Raw genomic sequence first — 21996 nt, 5'->3', positions numbered from 1 at the left:
AGCATTTTCTGAAATTAATATTATCCCTCTCTAATTTCCCAACACAGGAAAATCTACCAGCACTTTATAGCAATAAGCACAGAACAGATCCTCTGTTAGATAATGGTGCATTGTTTTCTCCTACAAAAAGCTAAACCCAACCTTCTTTTCAGACTGAGACCAATGCATCACCCACAGGAGCTTTGCAGAAAACTACAAAACTAGAACAGTTGCTATCTTCTATTAAGTTCACTATAAATCAGGCCTTGGCCAGCATGATTTATAGAGTTCTTTCATTTCACTTATCTCTAACTAGGTTTCTATGTTCTGAAGAGCGACCAGCCAGAGGCACTATCTTCAGCCTGGAAATGTGAATTCAACAGAACAGGTTGTAAGAACAAATCATTCCTAAGACGACCAAGAGCTTAATTACAATTCTAGTATTTGAACATTTAAACATCATCAGTGATTTACACAAATAGCTTTACTGTGTGAAGACTGAAATCTTTTTTTCCAAACTTAGTAAGCTTTCTATTCTCCTGTCCTCAGTGATATGGAACAGTAGTGTACTAACGATATAAATTAACCATCCTCAGCCTTACAATAAAATGGGATTTACATTCCAAATAAAACATAACTTATAGGGATCCTGGGGAATAACATTTAAAATGTAGAGGGATGTAAATTGTTTTATTTAGATTTTCTTTATGCATTATGTTGAGGGCTGATCAAGTCTGATAAAATATGAACTATTACTTATGATTATTTCATATTTCCAACTTACAACCAGAAAGTGAAAAGCACTTTTCCGAAGGCTGACTAACAGGAGCTTGAAACACACACACACCCGAATGGTTTGGGAGAAGAATTGCTGGCATACATTCTGCCAAACTAGTGTGCAGGCAATGCTGGGCGTTCTAACTATTATAATCAGTCTTCTGCAAATAGTAGGGGGGACGTGGGAGAGGCTGAAGATGCTGGAACATATTAGATGTTCCACCCTAAAAACAGGTGAACTTAGCCTTTGACAATGACCAAAAACCATTATAGTTTCCCTTTAAGGCTCTGTTCACACCAGTGCGATTTTAGATGTGACCCGAGTCACACAGAAATATATGACAACTGAAATCAGATTGTTTTCAATGATGCCCGTTCCCATCAATACAACTCAAGGACAATGTGATTTTTGGAAAAGGGGCCTGTATTACTTTAGTGCAATTCCAGCATGCTTTTGGCCCTATAGAACAGTGATGGCAAACCTTGGCACCCCAGATGTTTTGGAACTGCATTTCCCATGATGCTCATGCACTCTGCAGTGTAGGTGAGCATCATGGGAAATGTAGTTCTCAAACATCTGGGGTACCAAGGTTCACCATCACTGCCATAGAATATGACAACATTATTAAAGTTGTCATACTTGATAGAATACCAACCATAACTGTTTTACAAAACCCAAGGTTCTACCAAGTGTGGTAGACACCTCACGTCTTCCCTCGTTCTGAGCCCCTAGTGCCCCAATTCTTTGCTTCGCAGTAGGCTCACTCTTCATTGAGTCTTAGCCCCCATACACACTGGACGTTTTTGGAGCTGCTGTTAGCAGCGTCAGATGTTTTTTTTAGCTGCTGCAGAACGCCCATCCATGTTATTCTATGGCCTCATGCACACATAGGGCTTTTAGGAGCCCCAAGTGGCATAGGCGTTTAATAGCTGCAAAAAAACCCAGGACCAGTGCGTTCTGGAGCTGCAGCGTCAAGCTGCTAAAGGCTGCAAACCGTTGCTTAACGTGCGTTAAGCCACATTATACGTTTTGTTTCTTCCATTCAAAATCAATGGTTCCCTATGGGAACGTCGTCGATGACATAAGGGGGCGGGGTCTCCTGATGATGTCACTGGGCAGCCACGCCCACAATGGCTATATAAAAAGCTACAGAGACCGGAGACCGGCATAATCACCTGGACAGCGTACGAGGAGGACCGGAGGAAGAAGACGACCAGAGGAGGCAAAAGAGCAGAAGAGCGGAGGGGAGAAGAGCGGAGAGAAGACCAGAGCGGAGAAGACCGGATAAAGATTTTTAATAAACTTTTCAAAATGTCTCCTGTCATTATTAACATACACTGCCTTTTATGGGGTGAATGGGTAGGGGTACAAGGTACCCCATACCCATTCACATAGGGAGGGGGTCCGGGATCTGGGGGGCCCCCTTGTTAAAGGGGGCTTCCAGATTCTGATGAGCCCCCTGCCCGCAGACCCCCACAACCACCGGCCAGGGTTGTGGGGATGAGGCCATTGTCCTCATCAACATGGGGGCAAGGTGCTTTGGGGTGGGGGGTGCAGAGCCCTGCTCACATAGGGAACAGTTGATTTTGAATGGAGGCAGAAAAAACGCTGCTAAAAGCGACGTGGCCAAACGTGCAATAACGCAAATGGAAAAAGCTACTAAAAGCACATTTTTACAGCTGCTTTTTCCTGGCGTCAAGAAACAGCTTTGGAGCTCGTTTTTATGACGCCCTGTGTGCATGGAGCCTTATGCTATAGGATGTTACTCAGTGATTCTGTCGCCATATTTATTTGTAAATTACATTACACTGTTGCCTGTACCGTTTCCCAGCTGTATGAAGTATGCTGTTTGACAGTTGTCCTGAATGTATCTCTTCACTTATCCTATACATATGTGGGCTGCATCCCTGTCCTTGTACTGTATTATTGTACATCCTGTTTTACCCCCTCTGTCAAGTGGATAATTCCTTTTTGCCCTCTGCCTCTGTATACCTATTCTATTCTTTAATAAAATGTTTGAACAAGAAAAACTTATCAAAGTTGCATCCTAGTTGCCCTTCATAAATGATAAAAGTTGGGTCAAAATCCGATCTTAGCAGTATGAACCTAGGCTAAGTGTAAAAGTAGAAATGAACAAAGGCTCTTAAACATTTTGCCTTTTGATAACCCTTGGGTTTTAGAAACTCTTTTAAGCACATCTTTTAGTTGCTGCAGCACACTTTATTACATGTTTCAGTGCATTTTATATAGAAAGAAGAACAAAAAGCTGCCCAAACCAACTACATCAAGATAATTCACTCTTCAACCCCTTCATGCCAACCATATGCAAATATGCAGCCACAGTGGACTGGGCTTTTTTCTGTTGGGCCGCATATTTGCGTATCTCCATTGTGCAGACCGGGTTCTCACCAAGAGCCCCGGGCCCTGTTCTAACAATTGGGACCTGGAACTTTCGATTCCAGGTCACCTGAATGCTGTGATAGCCTCTGACTGGCTATCACAGTGATCAGTTACTGTAAAGCCCGCCCCCGTGTTTTTTGTCTCTCTGAATGATCGAAACGGATACATTGTTTCTTTCTCTGTCTTTGCAGAGATAGAAAAAATTGCACCCCAGGGTTAGTATTTGGTTCAGGGTCAAAGGTCACCTGCCAAGGTAATGGGCAGGGTCAAAGATCAGTGTTTTTCGGACAGGATTTTCTTTTTTTGTAGCACCCTCCTAGGTAGGTGCTAGGTAGAGAGATAGTTTTGGCTCTGTCTGCCCATCATAGGAGCAGCAGGCAAATTCTATATTGCTCTTTGCCTAACAGGGAGCAGGATCTATGAGTTAGGTCTGCTCAATGTGCTCAGTGTGTGATTCATCTGGTCTGGGGAGTGTCCCCATAGGTCAAATAGGGAGGCATGTTGGACAGTGGAGGAAACCTGACCAATGTGTACACAGGCTTTGACACAGCCCCAGTGATCGGCACAGACTGGTCATCTCGGTGCATTCTGGAGTGTGGTATTAAAGCCAGGAGCACATGTGCTCAGGTCTTTGGCTAGTGAGCAGAGTCCCGGAAGGAGGGTAGCAGCTGCCTCCTCTTCCGCAGCAGTTGGTGCATGGTCACAGGCACTCGCCTGATGAGCCAGAAGGAAGGAGCTGAACCCAGAGGTCCAGGAGAGCTGGCTAGAGGGGTTGAGACATTGGAGAACCTGGAAAACCAGTATTGCGAGTACAGGGGATCGTTTGTAAGGGCCTGACAAGGAAGGGGCCACCCCGAAGTAGAGTAGAGGACGGGTGTCAGCTGGTGGAGTGAAAGGGAGTGCTAGGAGAGTACCCTGAAGATAGTGTGTAACCAAGTCTTGTGTTCAGAGACTCAGTATCTACAATTCATCTAGTGGCAAAGTGAAATTTGCAGCCTGGCTGCATCTTCAGATAGAAGTCCTCAGAATTGTGAATAGTTTAAGTTCCGGAGTATCCCACTCTTCCCTTCTCCCATCCCTATTTAAAATAAAACAACAAACCGTAGACTGTTTATTGACTGAGCCGGAAAGTAAAGTGTTAAGTTTCTGCATGCAGTTGCTAATGGTAACCCAGAGGGACCCGAAAAGGTGAGGAATTCAGCAGCCCTCAAGAGGGCAGTGCTATATTTTTAAATTAGGATTTGTGTCAGTGTGTTTTAGGTAGGAAAAAAAAAAAAAAAAGCAAAATGCACACTATAGTTCTAGGCTGAACTAAGGATAAAAACAACAACTAACATACACATACAGTGGGTACGGAAAGTATTCAGACCCCCTTAAATTTTTCACTCTTTGTTATATTGCAGCCAGTTGCTAAAATCATTTAAGTTCATTCTTCTTCCTCATGAATGTACACATAGCACCCCATACTGACAGAAAAACACAGAATTGTTGACATTGTTGCAGATTTATTAAAAAAGAAAAACTGAAATATCACATGGTCCTAAGTATTCAGACCCTTTGCTGTGACACTCATATATTTATGAGAGAGAGGTAAAGAAGAACCCAAAGATCACTTTGGCTGAGCTCCAGATATGCAGTCAGGAGATGGGAGAAAGTTGTAGAAAGTCAACCATCAGTGCAGCCCTCCACCAGTCGGGGCTTTATGGCAGAGTGGCCCGACGGAAGCCTCTCCTCAGTGTAAGACACATGAAAGCCCTCATGGAGTTTGCTAAAAAACACCTGAAGGACTCCAAGATGGTGAGAAATAAGATTCTCTGGTCTGATGAGACCAAAATAGAACTTTTCTAAGCAGTATGTGTGGAGAAAACCAGGCACTGCTCATCACCTGTCCAATACAGTCCCAACAGTGAAGCATGGTGGTGGCAGCATCATGCTGTGGGGGTGTTTTTCAGCTGCAGGGACAGGACGACTGGTTGCAATCGAGGGAAAGATGAATGCGGCCAAGTACGGGGATATCCTGGACAAAAACCTTCTCCAGAGTGCTCTGGACCTCAGACTGGGCCAAAGGTTTGCCTTCCAACAAGACAATGACCCTAAGCACACAGCTAAAATAACCAAGGAGTGGCTTCACAACAACTCCGTGACTGTTCTTGAATGGCCCAGCCAGAGCCCTGACTTAAACCCAATTGAGCATCTCTGGAGAGACCTAAAAATGGCTGTCCACCAAGGTTTACCATCCAACCTGACAGAACTGGAGAGGATCTGCAAGGAGGAATGGCAGAGGATCCCCAAATCCAGGTGTGAAAGACTTGTTGCATCTTTCCCAAAAAGACTCCTGGCTGTATTAGATCAAAAGGGGGCTTCTACTAAATACTGAGCAAAGGGTCTGAATACTTAGGACCATGTGATATTTCAGTTTTTCTTTTTTAATAAATCTGCAACAATGTCAACAATTCTGTGTTTTTCTGTCAGTATGGGGTGCTATGTGTACATTCATGAGGAAGAAGAATGAACTTAAATGATTTTAGCAAATGGCTGCAATATAACAAAGAGTGAAAAATTTAAGGGGGTCTGAATACTTTCCGTACCCACTGTATGTGGTATCACTGCGATCGTCAGGAGCAGGAGAAGTTATTTTGGGTTGTTCTTTGGTGACAGGTTATGGTAGTAGTGGGAAATATACAGTTAAATTTACATTTTTTTTTTACTATTTTGAGCCAGTTTTTCTTAGATTCTCAAAGTAGTGATGATATGTAGGGTTTTAGTAACACATGTCAAACTTGCAAAATTGGGCTTAGGCATTAAGATTTGTTTTACCCCTAGGCACAAAAGGGTTAAAAGATCAATTAACTTACCTAAGCATTTAACTACACTTTGTGTAGCAGTACTGAAGTGGTCTTTCCACAATCAACCCTCCTCTCCACTTGCTATAATTATTAAAATGGCATGAACAGGTAGATATCCTTGATCCAACACCATACCTAGCAAGTATGGAATTAGCAAACAAATATGGTTACATTTGTGTGCTAATTCTCTCTTGAATGCTCTAGGCTATAAGGCTAGTGCCATGAGTAATGCTAATGTGCAAAGTGTAGTAACTTACACTAGCTGACCAGAATATGCAATCTAACGGATTGGACTACATAAACTGATTGCTATTGGCTACAGAACTTTGTGCATAAATACAGTTTTTTCTGCTGCCTTAAAAAGTCCCCCCCCCCCCCCCCAAAAAAAAAAAAAATTGAAAACAATCCCCCTGAAGAATTAGCTGCTTTTTGTCTGAAGTGTGAATTTGAATGGGAGTAACTTTTTACTTATTGATCCGTTGATGCACAACAGTACTCTGAGGAAATTTGCAGGTTCTGCGTTCCTTTAGAAGTGATTAATCCTTTGGGGGGCTATCACCAAAACTGACAAAGAGGATGTCCAATATCTGACTTATTAGTGCAGGGTTCTGAGAAAATCAATAAGCCAAATCATGCAAACAGGAAATTACGTTTCTGGGAGCATTCTATACACGAACTGTGTACAGAACGCATCCAGGTTGCATTATTTCACTGAATTATACAGGAAAATACTGTACTGCAGATTGAAAGGAAAAAGGTAATTTTAATACACTGAATTACAATATGACTTTTGTAACTATTGTAGGTTTCTCAGCCTGGGCACCATTAAAAATGTTTGGTATACATTATATAATTATTTTCTATTTTCTATTATTTTGCTTTTTTTTTTCCCCAACAAAAGTGGAAACATACCCAACAGTATCCCAAATCAATATAAACAGCCGTAGTATGTTCCAAAAATGAATTCAAAAGGTGAGTATGGTAGACCAAAGAAAAAATTCAATATCCCTGCATTGCATTTTTGTTTTTTGTGGGAAATCCTTTTAAAGTATTTAAGGTCACGGCAGCCACACTGTGTGGCGGAAATAGTTTTCCCAATCACTGTCTGCCAAAGGAAATCAAGGGTTTCAGTAAGGCAGTCCTGTGACTGGTCACCAAATTTCAGAAAACAAGATATTTTAATTTCTAGTTGTATCAGACACAGCGTAGCCTGGCTCAGAATTTTAGTTTCCATTGGCAACTGGGGCCAGACATTTTTAGCAGCCTAAATTGGCTGAACCTAATGGAACTTTTCTGGAGTTGATTAAAAACAAAAACAAATTGTCAGCATATGTAGGGCTGATCTTCCTTTAAATTGCAATAGAACTAGCAGTGAATGACAACATTTATTTTGAAACAAATGAGAATTTAAAAATTAGCATTAAAAATAGTAAAACTTTTTTTTAAGCAGCATAGGCAATATAAGCAAATGTAATGTGTTTGGAAGTGTAAATAATGTAAATAGATTTTTGTATCTCAGGACAGTTTGAACAATTAATTTTGAAACGGACAGCAGGAATAATTGTATAGTGCTAAAGTGTAACTAAACCAAAAAAAAAAATGAAATAGAAGAGTCTTTTACATTGTTCAGGATATATATATATATATATTTTTTTTTTATTATTATAGGTATTACTATAGCGCCGACAATTTAACCAGTGCTTTACATATATAGGTTCATATCAAAAAATTAGAATATCATCAAAAAGTATATTTATTTTAGTAATTCAATTCAAAAAGTGAAACTCAGATTATATAGATTTATTACACACAGAGTGATATATCACATTCACTTCTTTCTTTTATTTTGATGATTATGGCTTACACCTAGTGAAAACCCAAAATTCAGTATCTTAGAAAATATGAATATTACATAAGACCAAAAAAAAAAAAAAAGATTTTTAATACAGAAATGTTGGCTTACTGAAAAGTATGTCCATGTACAGTATAGTATGCACTCAATACTTGGTTGGGGCTCCTTTTGCATGAATAACTGCATCAATGCAGCGTGGTAGTGATCAACCGATATCGTTTTTTTAATGCTGATGCCGATATTTTGGTCATCAGATATCGGTATCGGCCAATATTTTCGGACATGTAAACATGTTTTTTTTATTTTTTTTCCCAAAGGTACTCCTTGTGGAGGGATACCGGTGTCCACAGCTGACGGTTGGCTGACTTGTAATGACAACCGATGCGGCTGAGAAGCCGCTTGGCTGTCATTGTCCTTGGCACTGGAAAGCATTCAAAACGCCAAGTTTGGCTGTTTTGAATGCTGTCAGTTTTTTTGATTTGGCCCTAAGTACCCGGAAGTGATGTTAAGACATCACGTCCAGGTTTTTTACACGGAGACCCGATCAGAGCCGAATGCGGCTTTGATCGGGTATTCTCTTTAAAGGTGGTGGAGGTAGGATGCCCGGGTCTCCCGGTGGGACGGGAGACCCAGACGAGCCACGGAAGGCGGGGCGACGTCCCCTCCTGCTCCTTGCAATGACAGCCGAGCGGCTTCTCAGCCGCATCGGTTTTCATTACAAGTCAGCCAACCGTCGGCTATGGACACCGACACCGGGGTGATGCCTCTAGCTGCAGGCATCACACCGGTACATGCACTTTCCCTATATAATCGGCAATATCGGTAACCTCAGGGGCCGATTGCGATGTATCGGGGAAAGTGCAAATCGGCCCCCCGATATATCGGTGTTGCCGATAATTGGTCGATCCCTACAGCGTGGTATGGAGGCGAAAAGCGTGTGGCACTGCTGAGGTGTTATGGAAGCCCAGGTTGCTTTTAAAATCGGCCTTCACCTCATCTGCATTGTTGGGTCTGGGGTCTCATCTACCTCTTGACAATAACCCACATATTCTCCATAGGGTTTAGGTCAGTTGAGTTTGTTGGCCAATGAAGCACGGTGATACCATGATCAATAAACCAGGTATTGGTACCTTTGGCAGTGTGGGAAGATGCCAAGTCTTGTTGAAAAATGAAATCAGCATCTCCATAAAGCTGGTCAGCAGAGGGAAGCATGAAGTGATCTAGAATTTCCTGGTAGAGGGCTGTGCTGGCTTTGGACTTGATAAAACACAGTGGACCAACACCAGCAGATGACTTGGCTCTCCAAATCATCACTGACTGTGGAAACTTGACACTGGACCTCATGCAACTTGGATTCTGTGCCTCTCCACACTTCCTCCAGACTCTGGGACCTTGATTTCTAAATGAAATCAAAATTTACTTTCATTCGAAAAGAGGACTTTGGACCACTGAGCAACAGTCCAGTCCTTTTTCTCCTTAGCCCAGGTAAGACGCTTCTGACATTGTCTCTGGTTCAGGAGTGGCTTGACACAAGGAATGCGACAAATGTAGCCCATGTCCTGGATACCTCTATATGTGATGGCTGTTGAAGCACTGACACCAGCTGTCTTTGCTTCACAATCCTCTCAAGGCTACAATTAACCCTGTTGCTTGTACACCTTTTTTCACCATACTTTTTCCTTCCACTCAATTCTCCATTATTATGCTTGGATACTGCACTCTGAATAGCCAGCTTCTTTAGCAAATTACCTTTTATGACTTATCCTCCTTGTGGAGGGAGTCAATGACTGTCTTCTGGACAACTGTCAAGTTAGCAGTTTTCCCCATGATTGTGTAACCTACTGAACCAGACTGAGAGACCATTTAAAAGGCTCAGGAAACCTTTACAGGTGTTTTGAGTTAATTAGCTGATTAGAGTGTGACATTATAAGTCTACAATATTGAGCTTGTTCATAATATTCTAATTTTCTGAATACTGAATTTTGGGTTTTCACTAGCTGTAAGCCATAATTATCAAAATAAGAGAAAGATATTCTTGAAATATATCCCTCTGTGTGTAATGTATCTATATAATATAGGACTTTTACTTTTTGAATTGAATTACTGAAATAAATGAACATTTTGATGATATTCACATTTTTTAAGATGCTCCTGTATACAGTATATTGTACATTCACATCAGTCCCTGGCTCGCAAGAAGCTTCCTATTTAAAGTTTTTCTTTTTAATCCTTTTTGTAAATATAAAATTATTGTGCTTGCATAGTACTGCATCTCTCTGTCCTGATTTATGTGAACAACCTAGGTGAGTTAAGGTTAGCAATCAGCTACATCAGCTGGGTCTGTGGTCAGTCCTGCTCTGTGTGGCTGTACAGCAGGGAAAGACCACAATGATAACAATCAAGCCAACATGCTGGAGCTCTGCGCATCAGTACAAAAGTGTGTGTGCAGCAGCGGGAGTGCACATCCCAGGATCACAAAGCTGCTCTTGCATAGACACACAGTAAAGACAGCATTGTCACCCAAGAAGTGGAATGCTTCGCTCTGGCAGGAACTTAACATATAAACCAAACAAAAACAAGCCTGCAATGTGAAAGGAGAAACTCATAGGAGATGCAGAAGAGTAGGCTAATGATTTTTTCCTTTATGGCTTACAAACTTTAATTACACTTAGTTACCTCCTGTCTAAGATACAGCTCTCCTAAAACTGAGCCCAGAGTACTTTGGTGCCAGGGTTCAACTAATTCTGTTCAGAAAATAGCCAGCACCTAACATGAGAGTACATGAACCTGAAGCACTGAGCTAATTGTGTCGCTGAGGACCTGTCCCAGTTTTTAGGAAAGGACAGCACCTTAACCAATCTAAAGCATGTGTCATTTTTAGCTCACCGTTTCAAGATCCTGGGAAACATGGCGTCTGCGCAGTTCCTCCATTCTCTCACACACGTCTGTGAAACAAGTGTTGTAGTAATCAGCGTACTGCTCAGCGAGGTCGTCAATATTTCCAAGTGAACCATCCTACAAATAAAATGAAGACAGAGTCAGTGAGTATTATTTAAACCCTGTAACCTAAATATTACATTAGATGTGTTTGCCAAAAAAAAAATTATAAAGTAGAACCCCCAACAAAGGCTTCCTGATCCACAGCTGTAAACAGAATCTTCTTTCAATCAGTGTAATATGCACAAAATCAGCCAAAAACACAGCCCTATAATAGGTTTCTAAATCTCTGAAAGAGAAAGCAATTGATGCAAATTAAAATGTTAATTGCTTGGATGTCTCTAGCAGTATTTAGGAAGCATGAAGCATACATAAAACTTGTTACTACTGGATAAGGTGTAAGGAAAAACACACACATATATATATATATATATATATATATATATATATATATATATATATATATATATATATATATGTGTATGTATGTACACTCACACTCACACACACACACACATATACCCATTTGTCAGTTTAATTTTCTTGCCGCCTTTGTCCTCTTGAGATTCTCCTCACTTCCTGTTCTGGTGATGCAACAGGACATACTGTAAGAGGAAATCTCATTAAAAGTGATAGAGAAATCCCAGTTAAGACAGTGGTCACCAAATATGTGTCCTTAATGGAAAATTTCTCCGCCTTCATTTCCTTTTCTGTTGACAACTGTAACATTTTCTGATTCCCCATCACTTTCTGCCTGATGGCAAGGGTCACCAGAAACAATAGAGAAGGAAAATGTACCCAGCAGGGACAAAGACAGCAATTAAAATCTGACAAGAATTGTAACTCCTCACCACTTACATGCAAATAAAAAAATGTTTGTCCATTAGATATAATTTACCAGTAGGCTGCAAGTTACGAAACCCTTTCCCCAGGGCTGAAAGGGGAAAGTGTCATGCGGTCATCATCTACATACAGGAATTTTAAATCATGACTCTAAAGGAATGCAAGTCCACACCATTACTGACAGCAACCAGATTCTAGACCAGACACACTTTTGGTATATAATGGAATATAAACAATGGAACTGATGTTCATAATTAACATCTCTGTTATTCAATTTTCTAACTTAACACACAGCATACAGACCATCAAACTATTAAAGGCTAAAACATTACTGCTATACATTGTCTGTGTGATATTACAAGCATTTTTTTTTTAATGTGACGTTTTTTTATTTGGTCTCAAAAATATAGTAATAATTGTTACACTTAAACATGGTTGCTTTTTTTCCTATATGTTGGAAGAAGGAAAATCCATAGCAATACTGTGCTCCATCAACTTAGTAAAAATGCATATGAATCATGTTGTACGCTTTCGAGGCACATATTCCAATTATAGACTCTTATCTTTACTCCAAGCAGTATTTATCACCCAAGTTATGCTCTACAAAGGCTGTAAATGGTTCCAAAGGTCATCATGTAGTTTAGCACACTGCCTATGACATAAAATCTATGAACAATGTTATCTCCTAAATCTTTTGGCCACTCAACATCTTTGCAGATCTTTCAGGTTTCTAGCAGAAAAGTTATCTGGGAATGAATGCACTAGCTATGTGGATGTTTATAGATAAAATACTACGCAAGGCCTAAAAAAAAAAAAAAAAATGTAAAAAAAAAAAATAGATGTTGATGGAAGCAGATGAAAATGGATGTAAATGGATGATCGTCCATTTACATCCATTTTTCCATAGGAATGCATTGATGTTCGTTTTTCATCCGTCAATGGATGAATGAAAAACGGACAAACAGTCAGTATGTGTGAAAAGGGCCTTGATACAAATTTACTGGCCTTGCAAAAGGACAATGACATGAGGAGAGTCTAATCAACAAGTTTTATTTATATGGAACTACCCAGAGATGTATAGTAACGAAGTAGAACTACTTAAGTACTGTACTTAAGTACCGAAATGCGGTATCTGTACTTTCCTAGAGTAGAATTTTTTTCTTCTACTTTTACTTCACTACATTTTTTCGATGATTTCGATACTTCTACTCCGATATTTTTTTTTGTGCTGCATAGTTACTCGTTACTTTTAAAAAAATTACCACTGCCAGAACAGTAGATGGCAGGTTGCATAAAGCTCAAAAAAATGTGTATAATGTCATTTGTAAATCAGCGCATACGAAAATAAAGGCTGTGTATAATAAAAGCTGCTATACCAAATGTTTCCAATAAAAAGAAAATATGAAACAAACAAATAAATGGTGCTACAGCGCTTAAAGTGCATCAAGAAACTACTAACAAACACAGGTTAATCATTTGAATAAATCATTTGAAATAATAAAAAACAATACGATGTTCAAACTTTTGACTTCTTTCTTTAATAACTACATAACACAGTACTTGTACTTCTACTTTCAGTACTTGAGTAGAAATTATTTTTCAAAACTACTGGTACTTTTACTTTCAGTACTTAAGTAGCAAATTTTTTAAAAAAACTACTTGCAATACTTAAGTAAAAAAAAATGTTGAATACTTTAGTACTTCTACTTAAGTAACTTTTTCTGCGAGCACTTCCACTTCTACTCAAGTCACTTTTTGATCGAGCACTTGTACTTTTACTCAAGTAGAAATTTCGAGTACTTTATACAAGTCTGGAACTACCACCACTTGGCATATATTTTGGCTTCTCATGGCAGGTTCCAATCCTGTACCCATAAGGTGATATTGTCACCAGCCAAAAAAATACTGACTGGTATTTTAAATTATATCCACTTTACCAATGACATTCACCTTCAGGTATATCCACTACAATATTGTTGGGGCAGTAGGATGAGGCCTTGTGTTCTGGACAGAGTGCAGAGTTCAGGAGTGTACTGTGTAAAGAGTTCAAGGTTCAGGAGTGCACTACGTACAGAGTGCAGGGATCAGAGGTGTACTGTGTACAGAGTGCAGGGTTCAGGAGTGCGCTACATACAGAGTGCAGGGTTCGTTAATGTGTGCTACGTACAGATTGCAGAGTTCAGGAGTGAGTTACGTACAAAGTGCAGGGTTCAGGCATGCATATCTCATAGGCCAGTTTACAACTCCTTCTTGCAGTACAGAGCTCTCCTTCCACCCTCAAATCCTCTTTCTCCCACCTGCAAAGTATAAGAGAGTATATGCTGCAAAATAGCAGCTACTACTTAAAGTAGGAGTGCAATGTTGTGTGGGGGGGGGGGCATAAGTGCTAAGAGGGGGGAAAAGGGATGACATTGGTGATCAGTTAGTGAGGCATTGGTGCTAAATGGGGGGGGGGGGGCATTGGTTGAAAGTGGATAAGAGGGGAGTACTGAGTATAAGTGGGGGAGGGGGCCGTTAGTGCTATGTGGTGGGAGAGGAGGGACACTGGAGGACCAGTGTGGAGAGAAGGGGCCACTGGAGCTAAGTGGTGGAGATGGGGACTCTGGTGCTAAATGGGGGGGAGAGGGGAGCCATTGGTGCTAAATAGGGGTAGAGGGGAGCCACTGGTGCTAAGTGGGGGGAGAAGGAGGACATTGGTGCTAAATAGGGGAAGAGGGAGGACATTGGTGCTAAACAGGGGACAAAACCTTCAAACTTCTGCTAGAATGCTGAATACAAAGGAAATTCATCTTTCATGCATAACAACGGCCCAAAGCATACATCCAAATCAACAAAGGAATGCCTTCACCAGAAGATGATTAAAGTTTTGGAATGTCCCAGCCAGAGCCCAGACCTGAATCCAATTGAAAATCTGTGGGGTGATCTGAAGAGGGCTGTGCACAGGAGATGTCCTTGCAATCTGATGGATTTGGAGTGTTTTTGCAAAGAAGAGTGGGCAAATTTTGCCAAATCAAGATGTGCCATGCTGATAGACACATACCCAAAGCGACTGAGTGATGCAATAAAATCAAAAGGTGCTTCAACAAAAGTATTAGTTGAAGGGTGTGCACACTTATGCAACCATATTATTTTTTACTTCCCTCCACCTAAAATATTTCAGTTTGTTGTTCAACTAACTGTACAGTTTATAGGTCACATTAAAAAGAGGAAAAAGTTCAGAATGTATATATCTGCGTCTCATTTTTTTTTTTTTACATCACAGATACCCGACATCTTAACAGGGCTGTGTAGACGTTTTATATCCACTGTACAGTAGACTATGGAGAGCAAACGTAGCCACCATCTAACAGGAAGCTGGATCACAGAAGCAAAAAATAAAAAAAATAAAAATTTGGAGGAGGCTGAGAATAATAGGAGGTATTTTTTTCAGTAAAGAATATATTCTTGCATAGATTTTTTTTTTTTTAACTAAAGTTTAGAGTCACTAAGATCCACTATTAATATTAGATTATGTTACCAATATTAAAGGCATGCAACAAGGACAAATATGAAACCACGCAACCAATTTAAACTATTTGAATGGACTAAAAAGTGCATAAAATTGCAAGTGTCTTCCTGCTGTGGAACCGCAGAAAATTAATCGAAGGCAGGCCATACACAGTGCAAATCTCTTTACTGCAACCACAGGTTCCTGGCAGGGGGGACAGGGGACACTGTCCCTGCCGGGAGAAGACAGTGATTTTTGTTAGCAGATATCCCTGCTGCTAGCAATAATAGCAAGTTAAATCCAGCAGGCTGGATGTACACAAGGTGATCGCTCTATCAACTTGGTAAATTTAGCCTGCCCATACACAGTTCAAATCTTGGCTGGTTCCTACTGAACCGGTCGAGATTCAAATCGTCTATGGCAAGCATAAGTTGTAAAAGTTCACTGCCTAAAATTATATGGTGAGGGCTGATGGATGTATTCTGCTTTTACATGTATTGAGCGAAGATCTGAACAGCAGAAGAGCAACAAAGATAGATGTTCTGACAACAAGATGCATATCATTAAATTAAATGAATAAAAAATAAAAAGGTTAGGTTTAGGTTAAAATACTTTAAGCATATTTCCTATACAACAACCTGTGTATCCTGATGTTTTTTTTTTTTTTTTTAGGAATACTCCACACAGTCGACATGTTACCAAATACTTTAAGTATTTGTAAAAGATGAGTCCTAAAAAATGGGTCTGTAGATTGCAAGTGGTTCATAGAACTTTGGTTGCTCTGTAGTTTGCTACTCAGTCAGGGAATGAGACCAAGTACTGTAATTTACAATATAATTTGCAATATGTATTTTGTTTTCATGTTTAAAATGTTCTTCCAGGTTTCTCATCTGAATGAAATATTGTTTTACTTTTATGATCATCTAAATCAAAATAATTGCTCATTTGAAAATTCTTGATTTGACTCAATATGATCAGTCTAACCTTCTGAGAATCACACAATACAGACAACTGGGCAATCTTGACTTATTAATTATAGGATTCCTTGCAGAGTGGAAAAAACTGCATTAACATATTGGGGTGATTTGCAAATTCTGATTTGCAATAGATTCACTCACCAATGGGCCTTCCTACTTTAACAATTCTGCCAAACTGTCAGCAACATGAAAATGGAAGAGAAGTTCAGTTCTTTAACCACTTAAGGCCCGGAGGATTTGGTTGCTAAAAGACCAGGGGGTATTTTGCGATTCGGCACTGCGTGACTTTAACGGACAAGTGCGACGCTGTACCTAAACGAATTTGACGTCCTTTTTTTCCCACAAACAGAGCTTTCTTTTGGTGGTATTTGATCACCTGTGCGATTTTTTGATCATGCGCTATAAACAAAAAAAATGCGTCAATTTTGCAAAAATAACAATATTTTTCAAATTTTTTTTATATGAAATTCCCCCCAAAAAAAATGTAAAAATCAAAATTTTTTAACATTTTCGGCCAATTTGTTTTATGCTACATATGTTTGGTAAAAAAAAAAAAAAAATCACAAAAAGCGTATTTTTATTGGTTTGTGCAAAAGTTATCGCGTTTACTAACAAAGGGAAAGATTTTTGTCATTTTTGTTGTTTTTTTTTTTTTTAACGCGTAATGGCGGCGATCTGCAATTTTGTTTGCGGTACTGCGACATTGCGGCGGACAGATCGGACCCTTGACTGACATTTTTGACACTTTTGGGGTTACCAGTGACATTTCTACAGTAATCAGTGCTATACATATGCACTGTTACTGTAAAAATACACTGGTAGTGAAGGGGTTAACTTTATTTGAGAGGGAGGGGCTGTGTGTGTCCCTAGGGGCGTGATTCTTACTGTGATTGGCTGTGGCTTGAGCTGTAGGAACAGTGATCAACGGCCCTACATTGTAGAACCGTGTGATCAGTGTTTCTACACCGGGGAGAATGACAGGTGGCTTGTTTGCATAAGCCGCCTGACTTTCTCCCTCTCCCCCGACGATCGCCGAGTGACCGGCGGACATCGGGTCCGCCGGTCACACGCGCGGGGGGGGTCCGTGACCGCGCGGGAGCGTGCATCCGGCGGCGCGCGCTCGCTCTCCAGAGCCTCACAGGCAGAGCGACGTAAACCTACGTCGCTCTGCCTGTGAGGGGCTGACTGCCGCAGTAAATATACTGTGAGCAGTCGGCAAGCAGTTAATATCTTTTCATAGTCGCTGAATGTGTAGCATGCAAAAAAACACTTCTGTTCCTTAAACGATGTCCCTAAACTGACAATGATCCATAATTCCCTAAGTATTACCCAAGGCAAGAGTCACGGTATTTATTAGCGCTCACATGCTTAGTCATGAAACACTATGTAGCACAATATGATGCATTCCAATTATACTTTGATGTGCTGACAACTACGGAAAAGGATCTGTGCCATACAGATTAATCACGCATGCTTTTTAAATTATCATATAGTTTTTTTTTTTTTTTCCTAAGTTCACGGATCCCATGAGACTTCACACTGGATGAAAATGTCTACATTCCAGCAATCCATGCATGTTTCAACTTTACGGTCTATCCATAGTGGAATTTTTCTCTTATCTCACAATGTATAGCTAAGAATTGAACAAGTACCCTTGTCAACAAAAACATTGTTAGGAGTTAATCCCTTCCTCAGTGATTAGAGGAATTTAAGAAAATATTTGCTTTATGGTTACACAGAAAAACGGTATCAAATTATACTTTAGGATAAAGCAACACAAAGTTTTCCCCTAGGTTCCCCAATAGTCAATATGGTCAATTAAAGGAATGCATCCTAGGAACTTAAAAGCAGGGTTCCACTTAAAAGTGGAACTTCCCCTTTAATTACTCCAGACCCCCTGACATGCCACATTTGGCATGTCAAGTTTTATTTTTTTTGGAGGGGGGGGGGGGAGCGGGTACCTAGATTTGACAGGTACCCGATTCCACTTCAGCTCGGGCCGCCTAGGCGGTTCAAGCGGAAGTTCTCCTCACCCCTCCCTCCCTGGAATCTTCTAGGACATGTCACAGGTCCCAGAAGATTGCCCGGCCATTCAGAACGAGCAGCATGACTTGCGCATGCACAGTGCGCACCCAGCTGTGAAGCTGAAAGCTGTCACAGCAGGTTGTCCGCACTAGTCATGCCGGCTCCGCCGAGAGGAGAGGGAGAGAAACGAGGCTTCGGGCGGCTGCATCTCTGGATCATGGGACAGGTGAGTGTGTGTTTATTAAAAGTCAGCAGCTACACTTTTTGCAGCTGCTGACTTTTAATAAAAAACAAAAATACGGCTGGAATTCCGCTTTATTAACAGACACATCAGTATTAAAGTGTATTTATATCCAAAATGTTTTACTTTTTTAGTCCTGGATAAAGCAGAGAAAGGTTGGCACTTCGGTCAAGATTTTTTTTACGTTGGTCTCTGCTGGGGGACACAGAGTCCCCCCCTCTATTTGTCCTATTGACTATTGTCACCAAGAAAGAAACTGATGAGAAATTCAAAACGTTATGGTTCCCACCAAAGCAGTAGGTGACGAGAATCTTCCAGTGGGGACATCTGTTTTGATGATAACGGTCTATGAGGGCACTGAATGAGACACAAATTTAATTCAAATTGGTGGGTTAATTTTTCCATCACCAATTTTTACTGTCTGTCCTTGCTGGTGAGTGTTGCCCTCTCTGTCTGCCCTGGTGACCACTGACACCAAAATAACCTTCCAATAGGGACACCTGTTCTGGTGACTAATGCCTAGAACACACAGGCCAAATTTTGGGAGACGTTGACCGGTTTAATAAAAACCAGCCGACATTCAGCCCGTTTGTATGGAACGGCCAGCTTCTGTCAGGCCAGCATGATGGAAAACCAGCAGCCGACCAGCTCCCAATCAGTGCTCTCAGCCATTGGCCGTCCCCCTGTCAGAACACAACAGTTTAGTGTCAGATTGTTAGTATAGCGGCTCCGACCGGAGCTGTCAATTAGTGTGTACCAGGCTTTCCTCACTGTCGGGTCTCCAGGACAAAGAGTAAATGGAAATCTCTCCAAGGGGACAGGAAAACAAAAGTTTTGGCTAGCTAGACACACATCACATATAGTTCACTTTTCAAATTCAGGGCAAAGTCTCTCTTGATGGATCACTACCTGCTGAAGCCCTGACTCATATCCCAGTGTAACTTCTGTGTCAGTTTGGGTTGGAGTTTATACAGGACTAATGTAAAATGTAAACCCAATCACTAAAATGTCATATACAATGTTTCCTTATATTGAAATTTCAAAAGTCATTTTCAATATTTTTAAATCTACAACTTTCAATAAAATAATATCTGCTCATCCTGCCATTAACTTCCGTGATCAGCCACCTGCTGTTATAGAGTGACCATGCTCTGTCCTGGTCCCCCCAGTGTACTTTATTGTCACTACAAATGGCTTTTTCAACACAATAGGCAGGCATGGTCTACTGTTGCCACTATCAGAAAAGAGAAAAAAAGAAATACCATACACAGAGAGCCTGCAGAAAATCAACAGTACTGATTAGACAAAATGCAAATAAACACTGGAAGAATACCAGTCAGTCATCGCTAGGACACACAGAAAGCAATTGTTTATGTGCCCTGTTTGCATTGCAACACAGTCCAGAGTCTACAGTTCCTAGCTCACATGCATACATGCACATACTAGGGCCTATGTCAAACATGTTTTTAGAGTGTGAGTGTTCTGACTGGGAAAAGGAAGAAGGGGATTTGTTTCTGTCTAGGCAGATTAGAAGGCAGTTGGGTGTTAATGGACAGCTGAGTTTGTTTACCCTGCTGGTCCATAGAGCATGGAGGGCTCGGTCCATGTCCACTCTGCAGAAACTGAGCGGACACTGACCAGTCATCCACCCGCTCTGCTCAGATCCACGAACAGAGCCCCTTCTGATCTAAATCAGAGTCCGCTCTATGTAAAGGGCTTTTAACTGGAGAAAAGAAGATTCTGCACAAAGCTACAAAGCAGCATTCAAGTTTTATTTTCTAGGACACATTAAAAAATAAATCTTGTTGATCACTATATGCAAGTGTGCCACTTTTGTGGTGAATTTTCTTTTGTTCTGTTTCAATGACAATGTGCATTTAATTCTCCAACACTTATCAAATGTTGAGCACAATGAATGCAAGTGCTTACAGTGAAAACTTTGACCTGGACAAGCTAAGTGCCATCTCTTAATATGAAATTATCCAATTTCATGATTACTTCATTAAACTATTCCAGATGGCTTTAATACTGTACTTTCATTTATATGTGAAGTTATTTGGCTAATACAATACATAATGTATCCCTACTAGCTCTTGTATTTAATTAACTAGGAAGTCCAGGGTCAGTGGACATGCAGCTTTCGTTAATAGAGAGCCAGAGGGCACAAGACTACTGGGAAGACATTCATCTTTATTAACAGATCCTAGGTTCATAATGTAACACATTATTTGTAGCAGTTGTCATACCCAATAGTGGGACATGAAAGTAATTGAAGGATATAAGGCTGGAAACATCCCAATGAAAGAAATGATTGTTTTACATTGAACCATGCATATGTTAAAGAGCTAAACATCAGTAAATCAGAGCTTGCAAGATTAAGCAGTCTAATAGACATCTTAGTACACAGAACATTTCTTGAAAACAAGTTTGCCACCTGCAATGATGTTCTCAGATCTGTAGAAAGGTTTCATTTACAGTTTATCGCCATCAAATTATAAAATAGTTTATAAACCCAATAATTTAATAGATACTCCTAGATTCTGAAGCTGTATTTCTATTCCATGTGCTTTAAACGTCAAGGCAGCTACAGCTTTTTTGGAGGTGGGGTTAAAAAAAGGATTATATATGCACACACACTAGGCATGGTGTTCTTAGGGTCATAGACAGCATTTTCATTACTTCAAACAGGGCGAGTTGAGTTTATGCCAAAGAGCTCAATTTTGGACTCATCTGACCACAGCATTTTCCCAATCCTTCTCTGAATCACTTATATGTTCATTGACAAACTTCAAATGGGCCTTTACCTGTGCCTTTCTGAGAAGGAGGACCTTGTGGGCGGTGCAAGATTTAAATACATGGCAGCATATTGTTTTACCAATGGTTTGTTTGGTGACTGTGGTCCCAACCGCCTTGAGATCTTTACAAACTCCTTCCGTGCAGTTCTGGGCTGATCCCTTACTTTTCTCATGATCATCCATGCCACCCATGAGGCAAAACCTTGCATGGAGCTCCAGACCGAGGGCGATTGATGGTTATTTTGTTTTGCTTCCATTTGCAAATAATCGCTCCAACAGTTGTCTCCTTCTCATCTAGCTTCTTGTGGAAGGTCTTGCAGCCCATTCCTGCTTTGTTCAGGTCTACAATCGTGTCCCTGATGTCCTTTGAGAGCTCTTTGGTCTTGCCAATGATGGTGAGGTTTGAATAGAAGATTCTGTGGACAGGTGTCTTTTATACACATAAGTTGTTGTTAGGAGCACCTTCTTAAATTGACAGGACTAATCTGTGTACCACATGAGCACATAATGTAACCAGTATGTGGGAGCCAGAATTACTGTTGGCTGGTAGGGGATCAAATACTTATTTTACTCACTAAACTGCAACCCAATTTATAACATTTGTATCGTATTTTTTGGATTGTTGGTTGAAATTCTGTCTCTATCATTTAAAATGCACCTATGAGAATAATTATAGATCTTTCATTTCTTTGCAAGTGGGCAAACTTACAAAATCTGCAGGGGATAAAATAATTATTTTCCATCCATCTATCTACACACACACACACACACACACACACAGAAAATGTTGCTTGTTAAGCCTTTCAAATGTGACCAGCCCTTCCCTTGCTCCTACT

General features: G+C 40.5%; 1 protein-coding gene across 7 annotated transcripts in view; it reads right to left on the bottom strand.

Moving 5' to 3' along the window:
* Window positions 1–21996, bottom strand: part of SASH1 (SAM and SH3 domain containing 1) — a 1308454-nt gene that overhangs the window by 250030 nt on the left and 1036428 nt on the right. For all 7 annotated transcript variants that reach the window (XM_082250123.1, XM_082250126.1, XM_082250128.1 and 4 more), the window contains exon 2: window positions 10742–10870. In XM_082250123.1, coding sequence (XP_082106249.1) covers window positions 10742–10870 — 129 coding nt within the window. The remainder of the gene's footprint in view (window positions 1–10741; window positions 10871–21996) is intronic.

Source organism: Pelophylax lessonae (assembly GCF_965119305.1).
Source record: "Pelophylax lessonae genome assembly, chromosome: 3".
Lineage (NCBI taxonomy): Eukaryota > Metazoa > Chordata > Amphibia > Anura > Ranidae > Pelophylax > Pelophylax lessonae.
Note: the sequence above shows the minus strand (reverse complement) of the source record. Positions and strands in the feature narration are given on the sequence as shown.